The 19,064-nt window shown below is 36.6% G+C and overlaps 1 protein-coding gene across 1 annotated transcript in view; it reads right to left on the minus strand.

Moving 5' to 3' along the window:
- Positions 1–16,962, minus strand: part of LOC113504807 (homeobox protein Nkx-2.1-like) — a 33,001-nt gene extending 16,039 nt beyond the window's left edge. Inside the window, exons 1-3 of the mRNA XM_026887268.1 lie at positions 16,595–16,962; positions 11,259–11,452; positions 281–429 (exon numbers count right to left, since the gene is read on the minus strand). Coding sequence (XP_026743069.1) covers positions 281–429; positions 11,259–11,452; positions 16,595–16,821 — 570 coding nt within the window. The 5' untranslated portion in view covers positions 16,822–16,962. The remainder of the gene's footprint in view (positions 1–280; positions 430–11,258; positions 11,453–16,594) is intronic.
- Between the last annotated feature and the right edge of the window lie 2,102 nt (positions 16,963–19,064).

Here is a 19,064-nt window from a genome sequence, read left to right on the forward strand (position 1 = left end):
GCTATGTAGACCTGAAGATGGGCGATATTTTTCTGAATGCTAATGTTGATTAAATCAGTAAAACGTTTTAAAGTAACATAATTAAAAAGTGAATGCATTTATCGATTTAAGGAATGATTTTCACAATTTTGCATGATTAATAATTGATCAAAGGCTAATATGGCTAAATTGGTATTGTATGTTCCAAATGCAAGACTGTGAATTACTGTACCTTAAATCGATTGTAATGCTTGTAAAATGTTATATGTCTAGATTCTCTAGGGTTAAATTGGTATCTTACCTGTGCCTGTGTGAACAGCACCCTCCGCTTCCGGCGCTGCGCCAGCGGGAACTGCATGGGCTTGGAGTCGGGGCCCGCGCACGCCGCCAGCCCGCCCATGTTGTTGACGTGCCCCATGCCGCCAGACGTCGACGTCATCAGCCTGGAAACTGAAGCAGCCGCTCAGATACGCACACTTGGATATACATACTACTATCATTGATGGAGCGCACAATACTGTCTTTTTCTATTCCGCTAAAATATTATTCTCAAACTAAGCAAAGCTATTATTGTGATTACTAGATAAGTGATTAATAATAAAACAATAAATGTTTATTTCAAAAAGTAATCATAAAATTTGTCTATCTAAATCGGACATAAGAATAATGAAGTACAACACTATACATTATTTGAGACAGAGTGAACGTCTGTGTCCGTGCTAGTATAAACTGTGTTACAGACACAGGCGCCTTCCTCTTACAATTTATTGCCAAATTTGCTGCACTTTCTTTAATAGGCGTAAAACTTAGTTCCACGTAAGTACTTAATACTTACGTGGATTAACATACTTATATGTTTCGAAATACATACGTATTATAAATAAATTACAGCCTGGCACGGAACAAATGATCGTGCTCATCACACAAACGTTTGTCCTGGGTGAGTATCGAATTCTAAGGGTGTCAAACAGTTACAAAGAAATTCGTTCACAGTGTATTCGCAGGCAACAAAGTTCAATTGTTTTCAATTTCCATTAGTTCAATTCTTAGTATTACCGAATCGAGTACAAATCCCTAATTTTATAATCCCTGTCAACAACTATCAAAAGAAAACCAAAATGTCTTTCATCTTTTAATTCAACTTTCCTGTAATTCTACTCAACGGAAAACATGGAAAGTCAAACCCTCAAAATTATTTCTTAGCTCAGACCGCCAAAAAAGCACCAATTTTCCCGAAAATTACCTAAGCAATTAGTAAAATTCGATTTTCATAAGATTAGCTGCCAATTACCAAGAACTAATTAAATACTTCGCTTTAATAAAACTTTTAAGTAGTTATTTCATTTTAACTACGATTTTATTAAACTCCGTTCAAGACCTAAAAGCGTTTGTCTCAGGCAAACTTTGAAATTCATTAAACTTAATTAATTGATTAACTTAATGGTTCAATTTACTTTGGTGAGTTGAACTTGCTTTTCGTTTCAGCTGATTAAAACCTTCGTCTTGTTTTCAATTTATTGGGACTTGTGAATACATCAAACTTTTAACTTATGTGCCTGAGTTACTTATTAATTTATTTTTATGTTTTAAGGAACCCTGTAATTATGAAAATCGTTAACATTAATAGGTTAATCACATTTTATTAGATAATATATCTCACTCTGTACAAATCAATCAAAAGCCAACCAATCAACTCAGTTTGGTCACAACAAATTTAAGACCGTTTTTATGGCTTATCGGGTACATAACCTTAAAAATAATGTAACTTTAAATAAAACAGTAAAATAACAAGATGAAAAAGACTAATAACATTTTACGAAACCGAAATACTTGACATTTCCACCATATTCTTGTCGCTAACAATTTTGCAACATACGAGCGACGATAAAATAAATGCAATGCTTTAATCACATTTTTATCCATCCTTGTGAATTATAAAAGGGGAGTAGCGGGAAAATAAAAATTAATACTTTCTAGCGGTAGAAATTATTCTCTTAACGTTGGCAACATTTAAGCTGGCGCCCGCCATTTTCCTAATGACACTAGACGCGATGGTTTTCCGCGCTAGTAGCTTTGCGACGTATTTTAGTCACTTTGAGAGATTATGACTATGTTTTATGAGTTTTCATATTACATTTGATTCAGCTTTCTTCTTTAGCAAGACGACTATGTTTTAGTACCTACTTAGCTAATCTCACTCAGTTTTTGAAAGTAAAGTATTACACAGTATGCCTAAGTATTAGACAGCTTTTTTCAATATTTTCCTCGTTTTCACGATTGAATAATATGTAAGTACGAAAATTGCAACAATAGGATGCAAGTTTCGATACCTTATTCGTCCAAAAAATAGACTAGATCTCGCAGTTGTTGGCGAGGTCGGGGCATCAGCATTTCGGCCCAATATCGCGCACATTACACACAACCCGACGTATTTACACAACACTCGAGCAGGAGGGGCATCAATAAAATATTACTCCCCATTCTGTCTTACTTCATTGTGCGTGAGTATTGTGTGATATCTCTGCCATCGATGGAGCTCATGCGAGACTCCGTACTGCGGGTTCTGTTTGTTTTTTAAATGTTTTTACAATTTACCTCGAATCGCTTCAAAAAGTTTATAATTTTGTCAAGAACTCTATAATAAAGTGCCTAGAAAAAACCTAAAATCTTGATGTTCGATTGATCATTCTGCAGATATTCTAAGAAACAATCAGACCTAGCTGTTATTGGCAATGTACTGAAAATACTTTATTTTTTGTACTGATCCGTTCAGAGCATTTTTGGCTAAATTACCAAACACGGTGATAAGCAGTTAGTGTATCAGTAGGTATGTGTTAAATAACTTTCCCTCGACTTCGCTATGTGTATACCAATTTACACGTAAACAACCGCATAGTAAACCACAAAATACATTAAAATATAATTATCAAGTTAAGATCATTCCACCGTACCCTAACAAAATGTAGAGCCAGTTTCCAGCCTCCTTTGTGTATTGTACAGCCGGACATTTTGTTATCCGCGGATCTCTGTTTAATTGAAACGTAGCGCTATTTCCATGGCGGGCTTCAATGGCCGCGTTTTTAGAACCCAATTGAATCGTTTAATGACACGTAAAGGGATGTTTACAAACATCTTGAATAGTTCCCGATGACAGCTCAATACAGTACTGATTTAATTTTAATTGATCTGCTATCCGTTTTTTGGTGTGGTTTTATAAAAAGGAGTTAACGTATACTTAACGAAATTTTTTATACTATTTTTAGGACTTACTCTACCTTATGCTGCATATTTTGACAATAACATTGGCTTAATTCATAATTAAGTAGTAGTCATTAGTTAATTGAACAATGCTTGTTGCGTATGTTTCAACTTTTAAAGTTTTGTTTCATTTTTGGTCACTAGCTCTTTTACCAAGTGTGGTCTCCTCCTCCGTAGCCAAAACTCAAAATTTCCTAAGAATACATGTCATGCACTCATGTGTCCGTGCGTGACAGGGGTCGGGCAGAGATGTGCATATATTTTGACAACAAATACGTCGGTAATTGAACCGGGGGCGGCCGGCGAGGGAGCCGGGCGTGAGATGTCAACGGAACTATTTTCACGGACGAACGGTGCTAGATGTATGTTAAACAGTAAATTGTAGTTTAAGTTGAGTCAAGGCTGGGTAAACTATGTTTCTTTAGTAGTATTGTACTGTTGGTTTCTTATTTGTTATTTTGTGAACATTCATATTGTTCCTGACAAGTCTTAAAGCTTGAAGTGTTGAAGTCTGTTCATGTTCTTTGTTCCGTTTCACATATTCCACGAACAAGTCATCTGTTTATATTTATTTTCTCTTTTTTTCTGAACTCCTCAGCTACCGTCGTGATCAAAGAGAACAGCCCTCATTCCCCGATGATACAACAACAATGTTGCCAACCGCAATAAACCTCAGCTACCGTCAATTATCATTTTCTACCATCCGAAAATGAGATGAAAAATAAATAGTTGCACGGAGACACTTAGCTTTATCGCGTGCGTTTGATGACACGATTGGCGTGAAATTGGCCTGCCCAGGGGCCTGGGGCGAGGGGCGGCGGGCTGGGGTCACTCCAGAGGGGCAAGCAGGCGTGCGTCTGACGGCCGCTGACCGCAAGTAATTACCAACTAGACAATGCTAGTTGAAAATTCACTAAAGTTTTAATAGGCAGTGTTCTCACTTTGTGCGGAGTTATTATTGCTTTTTGGCCCAACCTTGGTTTTGAGGTTATGTTTTACGTAATTAGGATTTTGATAAATGGATTTTTAATGACTTCTTAACATTTTCGTTGCTGCTTCTATGCGATTTTTAGTAAAAGCAGCTCGCTGATTTAGTGGTATTCGTTAGACCTGCTATAACACTAAGCCTACACAGCTACTGAATAGAAGCGTGACGGTATTACACGTAACATCTGAACATCCGCGTGACCAATAAAGGTATCGTAAATAATTATTTAAAAATACACGTTTACTTTTATATTAGTCGAGACAAATTGACCTTTTCGTTCTGAATAAATTTGGTAACACCTCATTATCGAGGTACAGACGCGGTCATAAGTACAATGAAAAATATTAAGTGCGATGATATATTTAATTTCGTATGAGTTCTTGACGCTTGGTAATTTAAGGTGAAAGTCCGTACTTAAAATATTTAGTACGGACAAATTACAAACTATGTTTTTGGTAACAAAATCTTTAGGCATAGCACAAATCCATATATGTATTGCCAAAACGATGACAATGATATATAAACAACATTTTTGTGGCATTATTAATACTGAAATTTAACTAACTTATAAAATCTGAAGAACATCATCCGTCTAAATTTTAATTGCCTCTGTCTTTTTTGCAAATCTTACTGATTTTCTCGATGGTTGTACAACATGTCTATTTTATTTATTTATTGTGAATGTTTGCCTTCAAGCTGCCTTCAAATTCAAGTATTGAGTTTGTGTTACGTAAGCACGTGTGTATGTATGAGTGTCAATAATTATGTACTCGTATGTACCCACTATAAGTATGTATTTATAGTGTTTATAGCTTGCTAATGTAATGAGTCTGGTATACTAGTTACTGGTTTTCACTTATGATTTCAATTCCATCTTTTTTGATATCTTGTAATAGAGCAAGCTACTTATCCGATAGTAAGTGAAGCCTGGACACTGGAATATCACCTGTTTTAGATTTTTTTTGACAAGCATATGGGGACTATCTCAGTCCATTGCCTCTGCAAAATCTATTCCGCTGTGGCCCAACTATTCGTATAACCCAGCTCAAAACATTGAGTAAATAGGACGCAGCTACTCTATCTTAGAGGTATACAATTCATGCTATTATGGATGGACTGTTTTTAATTCAATTTTACTTGCAACAATAAAAAGTAATTAACGCAAATATCTAGGAGTAAAAGTGTCATAATAGTGTCAGAAATATACTCTCATAAGAAGATTTCAATGAAATACAAACATTTTAGGTTGATTATACAAACAATTGAATTAACACGAAAACAAGTTCAATATTGATTATATGAATCATAATGATCGTGATGTTTGTAGAAACACTAGGAATCTAAATCTCCGTACGAGGGTACATAGCGTTCGGGCGGCCACTTCGGCTACTGTCGGCAATGCTCGGTAGTCCGAGCCGTGCGCCTGCGTCACACACGCGTCAATATTTGCTGACAACTAATGGATTTCGCGAACGAAGGGTCATGTCATCTACTTTGTATAGAAACCTGTTTTGTATAGCTAGGTTAACTTATGGTATATCATTAAAGTTTTAAATAGGCGTCGAGAAGTCTATGAAAATGTAAGATTTTTGGTGTCTAATGAAAATGTATACAATGTACTTTTGAATAAATTATAACAGTCGCTTAAATTATTGTAACATTTAGTATGTTATCATTTTTAAGCGCATATTTAGAGTCCATCATCCGTGCCATCATTAAAATTCTCATGATCCCCATGAACAGTTCATAATAATCGCATTAAAATTCGCTACGCGCGCGCATCTGATCGCCCCCTCACGCAAAATGTTGCCAACGCTGAATAAACTCCGGCAAATTGTGCGTGAATAAACATTGACAATAATACGAGCATTGTTGCAACCCCAACCGGGTGTGCTGTCAAAATAGAGTAGTTCTAATCGCGGGCGGCCGATCGGAAAACGAGGCGGATACGTGAGGAGATACCGCTTTGTAAAACAAATCGTTTTGTTGAATGTTTAATAATAATTAGTTAAGTTATTTAAACTACGTTTATGCCGTCTGCCGTCATGATCAATTACCCTGATTAGGTTTAAAAATGAGCGCACGCAGGTTTCTCATTTAAAAAGTATATGTGCATTGTATACCTAGTTAAAGTATACCTTACCAGGATACCTAATAAAGTGTATAGGTATCTATGTTAACATGAAAACAGTGTATAAAAATATTCAGAAAAAAACTGTCCAAACAATTTTATTATAACATTCCGTGCGTTGTCCAGCAAAAATGAGACCGTTGCCATTTCTAAAAGTAAACAAACCAACAAAGATGTCGGGAAATGAAATAGCAAACATTTCCGCGGCTATTTCCCTCAGTGTTGCCACACTAAGGAAGATAAACTGCGGCCGGCTGGCGGTGACGCGGCCACTCGGCCCGCATTAGGCGCGCCTGCATGGAGACTAAGTGTGTCACACACTTATTTTTTCCCCGCGGCAATTTTAATTTACCGCTGACCGTGGGTACTGGGTACGTTTGATGTGTCGCTACACTTGAAAAATACTGCGGATCGAGCGGTTGGAAATTGTGTGAAAATATTTTTTACCATGCACTAGCTTTCATAGAGCGGCTAGGAAAAGTTAGTTCGGACACTTGAATTAAATCCAATGACTTTGTGACCTATAAACTTAATGATCACTTTTTCCTAATACACGGTTAATAGTTAGTTATCATTAAGAAATTAGAATACTCTTTAGAATACAGCAACAAAAAGAAATGTATGAAGTATATACAATTTTAAAAGAGCCATAACCACAATTTTTCTCACAGCTCGACTAGTTATATAAATACTTTATGTAAGTTACTCTCCTAGTGTTGAGCAAACACGCAACATATTGTATTTATTCGACTTTACAAAGCACCTTTCACACGAACTAAGAACACAAGTATCGAACACCAATTACCATATTCATTACCATATACTAAAATAATTTCTCCTGACTCGAGTAAAGCCTTCGAATGCACCGACATCACGCTATTTGCGGACGTGAGGCCTAATGTTTACACAGTCAAGACTCTAGTGGTGGGCAAATATGGGCCCGATCAAATGGAATTGCTTATTTTGTCTGTCTACACAGCTCCCTAGTACAACAAGTATGGGCGACAGGCGTGCCTCAGGGTTCGCTCCTCGGACCACTTTAGTAATCTTTTTTTTTTCAATAATTCGGTGGGTATTCGAGATGTTTTTGTCCGTTGGACATCACTCGACAGTTTACCGTTTTAATCTCTGCTCAAACGTACTCGTACGTGCGGAAGCGTGGTGTCTTATTGTGTTAAATTATTTGTAAATTTTGTTCAACGAGTTGTTGGTTTTGTTTCGATAGTATTGTGTTTTTTGTTATCTCAGATAATAATACCTTACTGTACTCTCTTTGTAATGGAAACAAAAGAAAATAAAACTAATGTGATTACGGACTCGAGCACTTGGATGGACCTTTGATTATGTTTACCACTGCATCCAAACAAAGCGTAGCTTAATTGTTGTATACAGAATATCATATTAAAAGGACAATTACATTTTATCACTACTGCCACCTGCTTGATAATAATTTCTGTAACAATTTCTTGCAAATCGTGATTATGTAATTGCGACATTGCTATACTTAAAACCGTTGTGATCATTTAAGACATAAAGTAGACCGTACTAGGTACCATAACTATATGAGATCCTTCTGAGTCGTATTTGTAAACGATTGAATTCGGATTTTAGTGTAATTTGTACCTACCTACTACACGCACTGTCAGACTTGGACAATACAAAAGGCTCATTGTAATGGGTATTAAGCGTCTTTTTACTATGTGTAACAAGAATTTAACCAATTGACATTGTTGCAACAATGTTAAAAAAAAGTATTAATGTAGGTACTTAATCCCTACTAATATTATAAATGCGAAAGTAACTCTGTCTCTCTGTCTGTCTGTCTATCTGTTACGCTTTCACGTCTAAACCACTGAACTGATTTTAATGAAATTTGGTACAGAGATAGAGTTGACCTTGAGAAAGAACACAGGATAGTTTTCATCCCGGACTTTTGAAGAGTTCTCTTGGAATCGCGATGTAACCGACCTCGACGCGAGCGAAGCCGCGGGCGAAAAGCTAGTGAGTAATAAAAAGTGACATTGCTTGCTGATTAGATATCCAAGTGATGTAAATATTTATTTTAAGCTAACTTTATCTTTTTCATTGAAAAAAATCAAGTTCCACCTAAAATATTAATACAAAGTATCTAATTTTATACTAAAACAGTAATGATCTCTAATATATGTTATTTGTCGTAGCTGTCTGTCTGTAGTCTAAAGTTGCTTGATAGTGTTATATAGAAATCTCTTGTTTAATACTGATTTATATTGCTTTTAGATTACGCCATTATTCCACTTCGATTTTGTAAAGCCCGTCTGGACCACCATATTGAAACTAGTTCTGATAAATTACACAAATTTGATCCCTTTACTCGAGTTGCTCCACAAACAAACTTTCTCTAAACTACTGGCTTTTCTCCGGAGTTTAGATTACGTTACTGATTGTCTTTGCTCTGTATTGTCTACCGTTTGTGTTTGAGAGCCTCATTGATTATAGATGACTAGAAACTGAAAATCAATAAAGGTGAATTTACAATTAAAAAAAAACAGAACAATCTATAGCCCAGCTTGATTAGACCAGTGATTGAACGGTAGATCACTTTTAAAAAGAAACATAATTAAAATACTCTTATGAAAACTTGGCGTATTTGGACAACAAACTCTGTAATTCTGGGTATAAGAATCGTAATCATAATTTAAGTGATGACTATGTTAATTAATACCAAATTACTTAATAAGTTTACATTTCCTATTCTTTTAGAATTTGATAACAAATTAAGAGGTTCTTTAAAACGATCTAGTAATAGTTTTCTAAAAATGAACCTTTACGAAGATATTGTATACACGGACAAATAATTTCTTATAAACTACCGAAACAACGGAACGAGGCCTCATTAATTCTTAGAATTACACAAAAACAAATAAATACGTCTTTTAATCTACATAACCGTTAACAAATATGGTAGCATCGGCCCAAAATCCCGAGAAATAGACAATCTCTATCGAGTACGTACTCATAGACAAATATCATAGTTTGTGTACATATTCGAGTAAACTCTATGCACCTGCGCCTCGGTAATAGCGCTCCCGTTGCTATATCGAATTACCAAGCACCATAGATTATAGAACGGGCTCAGAAGCGATTGTATTCGTAATTGATGTCAATAAAGTGATTTGTCAGTAGCAATATCCATAGCACAGATATAATTTTATATGAATTTGAAAACTTGGACAATGTAATAGACTCTAACGGGATTAGTGGAGAAAATTAGATAGTCTCAAAACTTGAGTAAAATAGCTTCTTCGTAGATTTGAGATTTGTTCATTAGATTGTGTTTAAGAACCAATGATAAATGTTTGTAATCTTTGTCTTTTAGATAGGGCGAAAAAGCAAAAGGACATTAGATACGTTTCTCCAGTTACCAACACATTTTTCTTTCAGAACAGTACAGTAGTCGTTACAGGTAGTCAGAAGCTTGAAAAGACTGACAACCAGTCTAACCAAGAGGTATCGTGTCGCCCAGGTAACTGGGTTGAGGAGGTCAGATATGCAGTCGCTCCTTGTAAAAACACTGGTACTTAGCTGAAACCGGTTAGACTGGTAGCCGACCCCAACATAGTTGGGAAAAAGCTAGGCCAATGATGATGAATGATGATGAACAGTGGGTAATAAAACCTATACCCGTTAGAAGGTTTCAAAATTTCTAGTAACGTTAAGTAAACCGATATTTTAATGCATTGACGCTTCTGTGACGATTATCTATGATGTCAAGTTAAGATGCTGTGTTGGTAGCGCGGCACGGAGCTTACTTTTTGTAACCCTCGGTTAATGGTGTTTGCTCGGCGGAGGCTCGCAATCTGAGACAGTTTTATCTTCGTAATTGAGTAGGTAATGACTTGAAATTAGTCGACTTGCTGGCTTCAATTACTGAATATTGATTATTCTTATTTTGATGTGGTAATAACCCTCTTATAAGTACAGTTACAGATGAAAAGGTGGACCTAATAAAGACTACGTGAAATGGCAGATGATTTAATATTCGGATACAAGTTTTTTTCGAAGATATTGGTTAATTAGAATAAGGTTTTCCTTATTTATCGCAATTTAATGACATTTCGATTTGTTGACGATTTGTATATATTTCATTAACTTCTAATATAGTTAATTCGATCCTTTACGCTTCATTTTAAAATCTGGTTACAGAAATGTAACCTAAAATGTAATTTGCTCTGAAATGACATCCTATCTCTCACTTTAGATCAGTAGCATGTAACTCTACACTACGAAAACACCTTTTCGCAGCTCCACCCCACATAATAGCGACGCTAACCGTATCATTTCGCCAATAAACACCGAATTAGCTGCAAACTATCGCGTTTCATCAAATTGCCGTGTGTTACTCGAGGCGGCGCTCACGTGCGCGCGGTGTCAGTTACGCGCATGCGTGCACACGACCGCCATCTTGATTTACAATAATTTATAATGTTTGAGTATAATAATTACGATACTGATATAAGCGTAAGAGTAGTATTATAACTATTGAAGTCGTTTGAGTCTTCCTATCCGTATATGGAGGTGGTAATCGGAAATTGACATTTAATGAAATAAGTTTTCGGAAACAAGTTTCAAGTTTCAAATTCAAGAGTAAAATAACCATTATATTTAAAAATTTGATTTAACGCTGCCTTGGTTTACTAAGTGGCAGGGAAGGAAAACAAATTTTGAGGCGCAAAAACGTGACTTTCGACTAAGTGCTACATCTTCACGAGATCAACATAGTAAAAGAATAGCATATACGTTAGAAACACGCCTATATATTGTATATATTCATCTTCCAAGGTATTGGAAACCGTCGCATCTAAACTTAAAACTATAAAAAAATACACTTTGAAAGATATCTGTAAGACATAGCCGACTCACTGGCAAACCTGGGGTCGTTAGACGCGGGGTACCAGCCGGCGCCCCGCATGTCTCCGTAGTGCGGCAAGTCCGCCGGGGCGCAGCCGTAGCCCTGCACCGGGGCTCCGCCGTACAGCGGCACGGCGTACGGGTTCGCCGCCATGCCGCACGATGGCCCCAGTGGGGAATTAATACTGCTGCCTGATGAATTCGATCTGGAAAAATATTAACTGTTACATTTCTGAATGATCTGATCTGAAACATTCTCAAAAACAGTTTATTACGATCTCTAAAAGTAAAATGTGAAGGCCCAAACGGAGACAGCGACAAGAGGTCGTCTTTTGCGAAAATAATTCTTAAAATAGCCTAAGCAGACATACAAGAACAAGAAAACAACGAACAGGCTTTTGCCCTGAAATACGAAGAATACCATGTGACTTATGACCTAGATACGTCTTAGAAAAGAAGAAGTCAGAAGTGTCTTGTCTTATCAATATTGCATTTTCCTAGTCCCTGATGTTAGGCAATTTCACTGGACTAAATATACTTAATGTTCTCTAAAGATATCATTTGTAATAGTAGCGTTGAACATGAGTTCAAAATTCTTAAACATGTGTGGTAGAGAAACTCCAAAAATACATCGGCATTTTATTGGTATTGAAAGTAATACAGCCTGCACCTACGTGTTTTGCAAGACTTGGGGGTTATGCACAAGGCACTGACGTTGAACTGAACGGTTTCTTATTTTTTCCTTGTGTACCTATCTAACTAACAGATGTCACTGAAAAACACAAATCTAGTGGCCATAAATGCAATAAATAACGTAACGACAAAGAAATGTAGACGAAGTCAATGAAGAACAAAACGATGAAAACAGCAAAATGACGGATACGTGCTTTCCTTCCGGTTCGACTGCTACGCCTGCTACTAAATACACTTCCTATTTTTATCTATGAAGATTTTTAAAGAGATTAAATCCAGACATAACAACTTTGACCCAAATCTGCCACACACAGGTCTCTAAGCCGTTACCCGACGAGGCGCCAACACGTCACTTTCAAACAATACCGAGCTTATCTACCTAATCCCTATTTACACAATCTAATCTCCCTATCGAACCATCCCTGCTCCAAAAAAAAACATTTCCAAGCGATTTCCAGCCTTAACACCAGTAAAATAATGATTATTTCCATTATTAGAATCAGTAAATATATCCTTGTCTCTGGTACACCCCAGGGCCGCCATTACGATGTTTGGTTTGACAAATTGAGTTTTGACAGGGCGGGAAATTATGGCGCGAACCGTTTTAGTTGTTAGAGCAATTAGAGCAAATTTTAATTTGATTTTAAGATTGTTATCTTTTAATTTAGTGTGTTATGTAAGTTTTAATTGGTTTTACGTTAATTTAATCATTGTTATTTGGTAAAACAGCATGGTACCGAAATTATAAATGGCTAGGTGAATAGCTAGCTAACTAGATAAATAGATAGCTGTCTATGAATAAGTCTTTAAGTGAAAATAAATATAGGACGATGATAGGTAGACAATTTAGAAATATGAACCTAGATACCATCACAGTGTTTCATCACAATATCTTAAATCAATAAATGAAATAAATGACAGTTGACTATCATTTATTTTTTAAACTTTATGATTCACACGTCCTCGTTGACTCTACCAAACATTCACTTTCCACCGGCATAACTTTCAACGCCATGAAAGAACATAATGCTCGTCTATTTAACATGTAAAGCACTATTTATTTACAGATACCGGAAAAAATTGTAGGTGTGAACCACTCGTAGGCAGAACAAACACTCGCCCATGCAATGTTTAAGTTATAAGTCTAAATCCAATGGTGTCTCATCGTCAACAGACTGGCAAATTGCAAACTCATCTACTTCGTTATATTTGAGCAGTGTGAGGAGAATACATCAATCTGGAAGTGGAAAAGGGGCTTTTGAATATTCTCTAAGATTTAATGAAACAACCTAAGAATGGAAGCATGAATTTCCAACCAGCTTCAAAAAGGAGCAGGATCGAAATATCTGGATATGTTTTATGTTAATTACTTTTTAATTTTGGGAGTTGATTTTATAAGTCGGTTTTTATGAGTACATACCTTCCAAATTTTAACAATCGGGGTATTACTACTTAAGAAGTTACAAAGGTAGTTAGTTAATGAATTTACTTAACATAAGCACTATGTTAAGTAAATATGTAAAAATTATAAAATGTAATATGATAGGACTCACTTACGTTACACCTCTAATGTTTACTAAATTTTCATAATATGATTTTAAATGTTATATTTTTGAGTATGGTATTACAGATATATTGAAGAGACTTAGTTGATGTAATAACGGTATTTAAGTACTTAAAATATAATTTTGACTGTTGATTTCAGAATCAACCAGATTCGACTGTTTAACACAATATTCTAAATCTTCTACGAATACGATAAAATATGCTGAGTAAGTATTATGTAACTTAAAATTCTCGTTACTATTTAATGAAACTGGACAAGTGCGAATTGGACACGCGTCTGAGGGTTCCAGTGTATACAAAGACAACTCTGCAAAAGAAACTGGTCACCCATCAAATTTATGACCATACCACCCGGAACCCTAGAAGTGATGAATCGAGACGATTATGTAGAGTTTGTACGAAAGTGAGAAACTAATACAGTGAACGCAGTTTGATACAGCTTTAGAAATAACTCGCTTATAAAAACATTCTATACAGAAGCTCCATCACTATGAATGGTTAATCTAAGCGTTGAATAAAGTCTACGAAGAGGAAGTCCAAATGCTTAAAAAGACACCGTATATTAAGTTACCTTGGACGTTTAGTTCTAGGTCTGCATATAACATAAGATTTCAGATGCAGAACTTTGATATATTGTTGATGTTATCAACATCAGCAATCTTTTAAATTTTATATATGTACTTATATCATCAAAAAGGAAACTACAAACAAAAACTGTTATGAGGTGTTCCCGTTAAGGTGAATAGCAACAAATGATATATTTATGTGATAGATATTATGTTTAAAATGTAAAATAAGAGTAACTAAAATATCCTAAAACCATGAGGCATGCGTCTAGGTGACGTTAATCGTGACAAACTTATCGCAAACTTTCAATTTTTTGCGGTCAGTTGACTGAGTTGACCTCGTTAACTGTATAAAATTAAGTTAGATAGGTATGTCTAACATCATTAGCACTTAATTAATTATGCAAAAAGTACCTTTACACATAAATCTTAAAAGAAGTCGTAAATTAAGTATCTAAACAGATAATAAAAACTAGTATTCATTCTATTACTTAATCAGCAGAGCTTTTCAAACAACCGTGTATTTATAGCGCGCAAAAAATAACGACGTTGCGTGAATATAATTGCAATTGTGTAAGACCTTGGCGTATTGAATCAGAACAAAAATGGTGATGAAAAGGAATTTACTCGGAATGCTATTATACTGTGACTATTAACAACAAAAAACATCTAAACGAATTTAATTTTGTATGAATTAACACATTTAACTACTTCCTTACGATACCGAAGATCTTTTTATACCTAAACCAGCAAAAACTAATCAATTATCCATAGAAAAGTTAGACATATCCAAATATTTATACTCAATCCTAAATAAACGAGGTTATGCGAGAATTCAATGTGATGTATTCAATTTTTTCCCTCAAAACGCAAGTCATTTGATTTGACACACGGATCTAAGTGAAGCTTATTTATTTTCTAGGTTTAGATAATATACGTCTGTACGTAGCCCGTCATGACTGTACCAATAAGGATGTTAATTTGCATTCGATAAATAGACGTTTGATAAATCATAGATGCTACGTAAGATTTTTGGACTGTTCGGCAAAATGTAAAAACTGGATTTACACAAATTAAGTAAGTTTTATCGAAAGTTAACTTTAAGCCGGGGCTATAAGCTAGTCCAATTATGTTAGATATTAGATTATTTCTGGCTAACGAAACAATAACTGTTTTTAAAAAGTTTATTTTTGTATAATTCACATGCTGAAATAACTTTCGTCAAGAATATGAAAAAAAATGAGGTTTGGCAAAAATTATTACCGCAATGGTACCTAATATTTTCTATTATTAGAGGTTTTGCTATTATTTTGATGAATTCGCAATCTTGTTTCTTCACGGTTTTTTTACCAATATTTTAAAAGAGGTGATAAAAGTTGTACCATTCATGAATGCATGAAAATAACAAAAATTGTTTCTTTGACTGTCAGAACTTTTTTCAGGAAACATAATTTATATTTCTAAATACAAAGGCGACAATTTATGGAAAAAAAATGTGAGAAAATTATTCAATTAGGAAATGGATTCACATTATGTTAAATTTTGCTCACGACAACGATTCTGTTTTAATGTCTTAACGATGTAACAATACGTTTTTACGGAGCACACTTTTAATTTAATTATGTATAAAATAATTTTAAAATTCCCGGCTTTACCCGCGTTACAAGATTATTTTTATTTTGTTAAACTTTTATTAATCTAGAATTATTTTAAAGGATGTGATATTTTTGAAGTATAATGAACGAACCTACGTTCGTTTCGTAAAATATAACTACGCATAATTTTGTCACGCTTGATATTGTTGCCACATATTATTTTATTTTAATTACAAATTATTTTTGCAATTTTTAATGTGTTTTTAAAGTTCCGTTACCATAATTCTACGTATAAAAAAATATTAGATTTAGGCCTAAACTGCAATTCATTGGAGATGTGCATTTTAATAACTCTCAATATTAATGAAAATATTAATTTTGAAATATTGTTTAGCTAAAATTTTTAAAACCGATTTCAAATGAATAAACCGTAAAACCAATCAAACAATTTGTCGGAGACCTTTGATAATGTGAACCAGTTGAACAATGAGAATGTGTTGATGATATTTGACGAACACTAGAGATCAATTAACCGCGGAGGCACTATGTAATGATACCCACATATAATGGTGCTCCTCAACCAGCATGACTGTAAACAGCTGAACTGAATGCTGGCGTCCCTCAGGGTGCTACGTTGAGTCCACTATCATTCATGAATGAGAGACGGTATTTTTAGAGAACCGAGTGAAGTAACATCGATCACGAGTCAAGCAGGAGCGAGCCGAGTCGCGAGCCGCGCTCCTACAGCACATCGTTGACCGCACACACACCACTTGACCGCTAATCACAACATACCTGCACAAACAAACGTCACAGAACTATATCCTTCGACTACGAACGACGCTCAAGCACTCTCGTCGGGACCTTCGCCACTCGAAAAATCAGCGGGTGGAGGGCGCCCCCCCCTCCCGGCGATCGATCCACGCACCTGTACGGCGACGGCGGATTGTTCGCCAACTCCAGCTTGCGGTACTCCTCTATCGGAGACAGGATATCCGTGACGGAGAACGGGGTGGAGTGCTGGAGCTGCAGCTGGGACAGGTTCTGCTGCAGCAGCGCCGACTTGGGCGACAGGCTCATCGCCAGCTCGGCAGCGCTCAGTTCCGGCAGCGCCTCCGCCGGACACGGCGAGTAGTCGCCGCCCTCCGCGGACATCCGACCGGCCGACACTCGACGCCACTCGACGGCTCAGCCTCTAGTGGCTCTCGGGGCGAGAGTGGCGGCCGGAGCCCCCGGCGCGGGTTACGGCACTCGAGGGGCCCCGCCCCGCGGCCGGCGCGCGCTCCTATGGCGCGGGCCGGCGCCGCGGATTGGTGCGCGGCGCGAGGGCCGGGCGCGCCCGCTGCCGCAGTCCGCGCCGCGCGCCGCGCCAGTCCGTACGGGGAGGGGACCCGCCGCCGCCGCCAGCCGCGCCGGCACCCGGCGCCCGGCGCTCGCTGCCACCGACTTATGTATTCACATTGTTTATATTTGATGTCTGTTACAACCTCTATGTGTCTCTCTTGTGCGGCGAAATAATCTTATGATAATGAAGTCCTGTAACATACGAACATAAATTAGTTATACAAGGTTCAATGTGTACCATATTAGTGCTACGAAACTGTAACGAAGTGAATCAAACGTAAAGTTCTTGTCTCTTTTTCTTGCTCGCGCTGAAAGCTCCTGCTGGCTCGTTCCATACGTATCTATGTAAATAAAGTTTAGAACTTATTTCGTGGAGTGTAAGGACTATTGTGCAAGGGATTTTGCACCTAATTGGTAAAGGGACACATTGTGCGACAGAATGAAAACCCGTCAATAACCTAGCAATAACAACATATCAAAGACATTGAGTGCAGTCACCAATACCATTAGTATATTCATATGTTGTTTTAAAATAAATTGAAACCAATTCCTGTGCAAAGTCTCTATGAACCTCTATCTCTAGACCCTCCCGTTATAAAAGTACCTATGTTAATAAAGTGTGATTGCTTGAATTGATGATTATCATCATTGAATTGATCCTCAAATTCCGTTCCGAGGTGGGATACAATTTGCGATAGATCATAAAGGCTAGCTAGCTTCTTTGTCCAGCATTGGACCGCGATAGGCTAAGTTGATAGAAAACTTCTTTAGCGCTGATCTTTAATCTGTACTTACCTTATGGTGTGAGCCGCATTAGCTTTGCATAAAGCTCATTAAATTGTTTGTTTTTGTGGTGCAAATATTTATCATGATTATCTTCATGACCTGTTGCAAAAAAATTCGTAGCCGCACAATGTTTTGTGATCATTCATCTACTATATATAATTACCGATTTGCTTATTATTCTTGTGACAGCATAAATTTCAGATTGCTAGCTAGCCATGCGGCAACTACGGGCGCTACGGGGAGCTGGCATGTGCTTGGTGCCCGTAAGATCAGAACTCGTATACTTAGCATTGCAAATGTCTTGTCAGTTAAAACGTTGATAATCTACTAGGTTTGGCACATCCCATTTGGTCGTCGACTGTATCTGATCATATTGAAATTATGTTTGACAATTATTTGTATCATATATGACTTTGGCTATCTAGTGGAGGAAATTTTGTTCTTCCCTAATGATTAACTACGACTAAGACTGCTCCATCTGATATTGCTATACCGCCAATTCTGGACTTTCAAGTGTAATACCAATCAAGTGATAATTGGACTCGCGGAGAACCCAAACTGGGTGCCGTATTAATATCCTAAGAAGAACAAATTTGCAACAAAAAATATTCACCCATCGTTTAGTTTCATTTGTTTTTAGCAACAGCAGCATACTTCGTCATTTTAAAATCAGAATTAAACTGACTTTTCTAGCGATATTATTTGTAGGTATTTAGTATAGCATCGTTGTTGTTAACAATTAAATCCTATAGGAAACTCTATGGCAAAACACAATAAGTAGAATTTTTGATAAGTTTCAAAGAGGCTTGAAGTCTAACTAGACTCTAGCAAAGAGTGATAACAGCCTTTCTTTAAACACATTTTCAGGTCTCGGCAATACCGCCGCTAGTGTTTCAGAGCAGAGGGAACTGCGCAGACCGTCGTAAGCATTATGATGTGCTATTGTTGGTGGTCCGTCAATGTATACCAATGAGGCAAGACTAAGAGGGACAAAATCTAAAGGACAATAACAAAGTTTTGTCATTTTATCGACGCGTCGTAACTGTATAGACTCTGTGAGCGTGATGATTTAGGTGAAATGTTTTCAAATTAAATATGCTCGATGTTTGCCACAATACCTACTGTGTAAACAATAAGATTAGTAGGTACTCTCTATGTTAAAGGGAGAGTAAAGACATAATCTGTTTTAATCGACTTCAAAAGGAAGGTGATTTCAATTTTGTATGTTTAATTAAAAAAGTATATTGTCTTTAGATCTGTAAGTAAGC

The sequence above is a fragment of the Trichoplusia ni genome, chromosome 23 (genome assembly GCF_003590095.1).
Source record: "Trichoplusia ni isolate ovarian cell line Hi5 chromosome 23, tn1, whole genome shotgun sequence".
Lineage (NCBI taxonomy): Eukaryota > Metazoa > Arthropoda > Insecta > Lepidoptera > Noctuidae > Trichoplusia > Trichoplusia ni.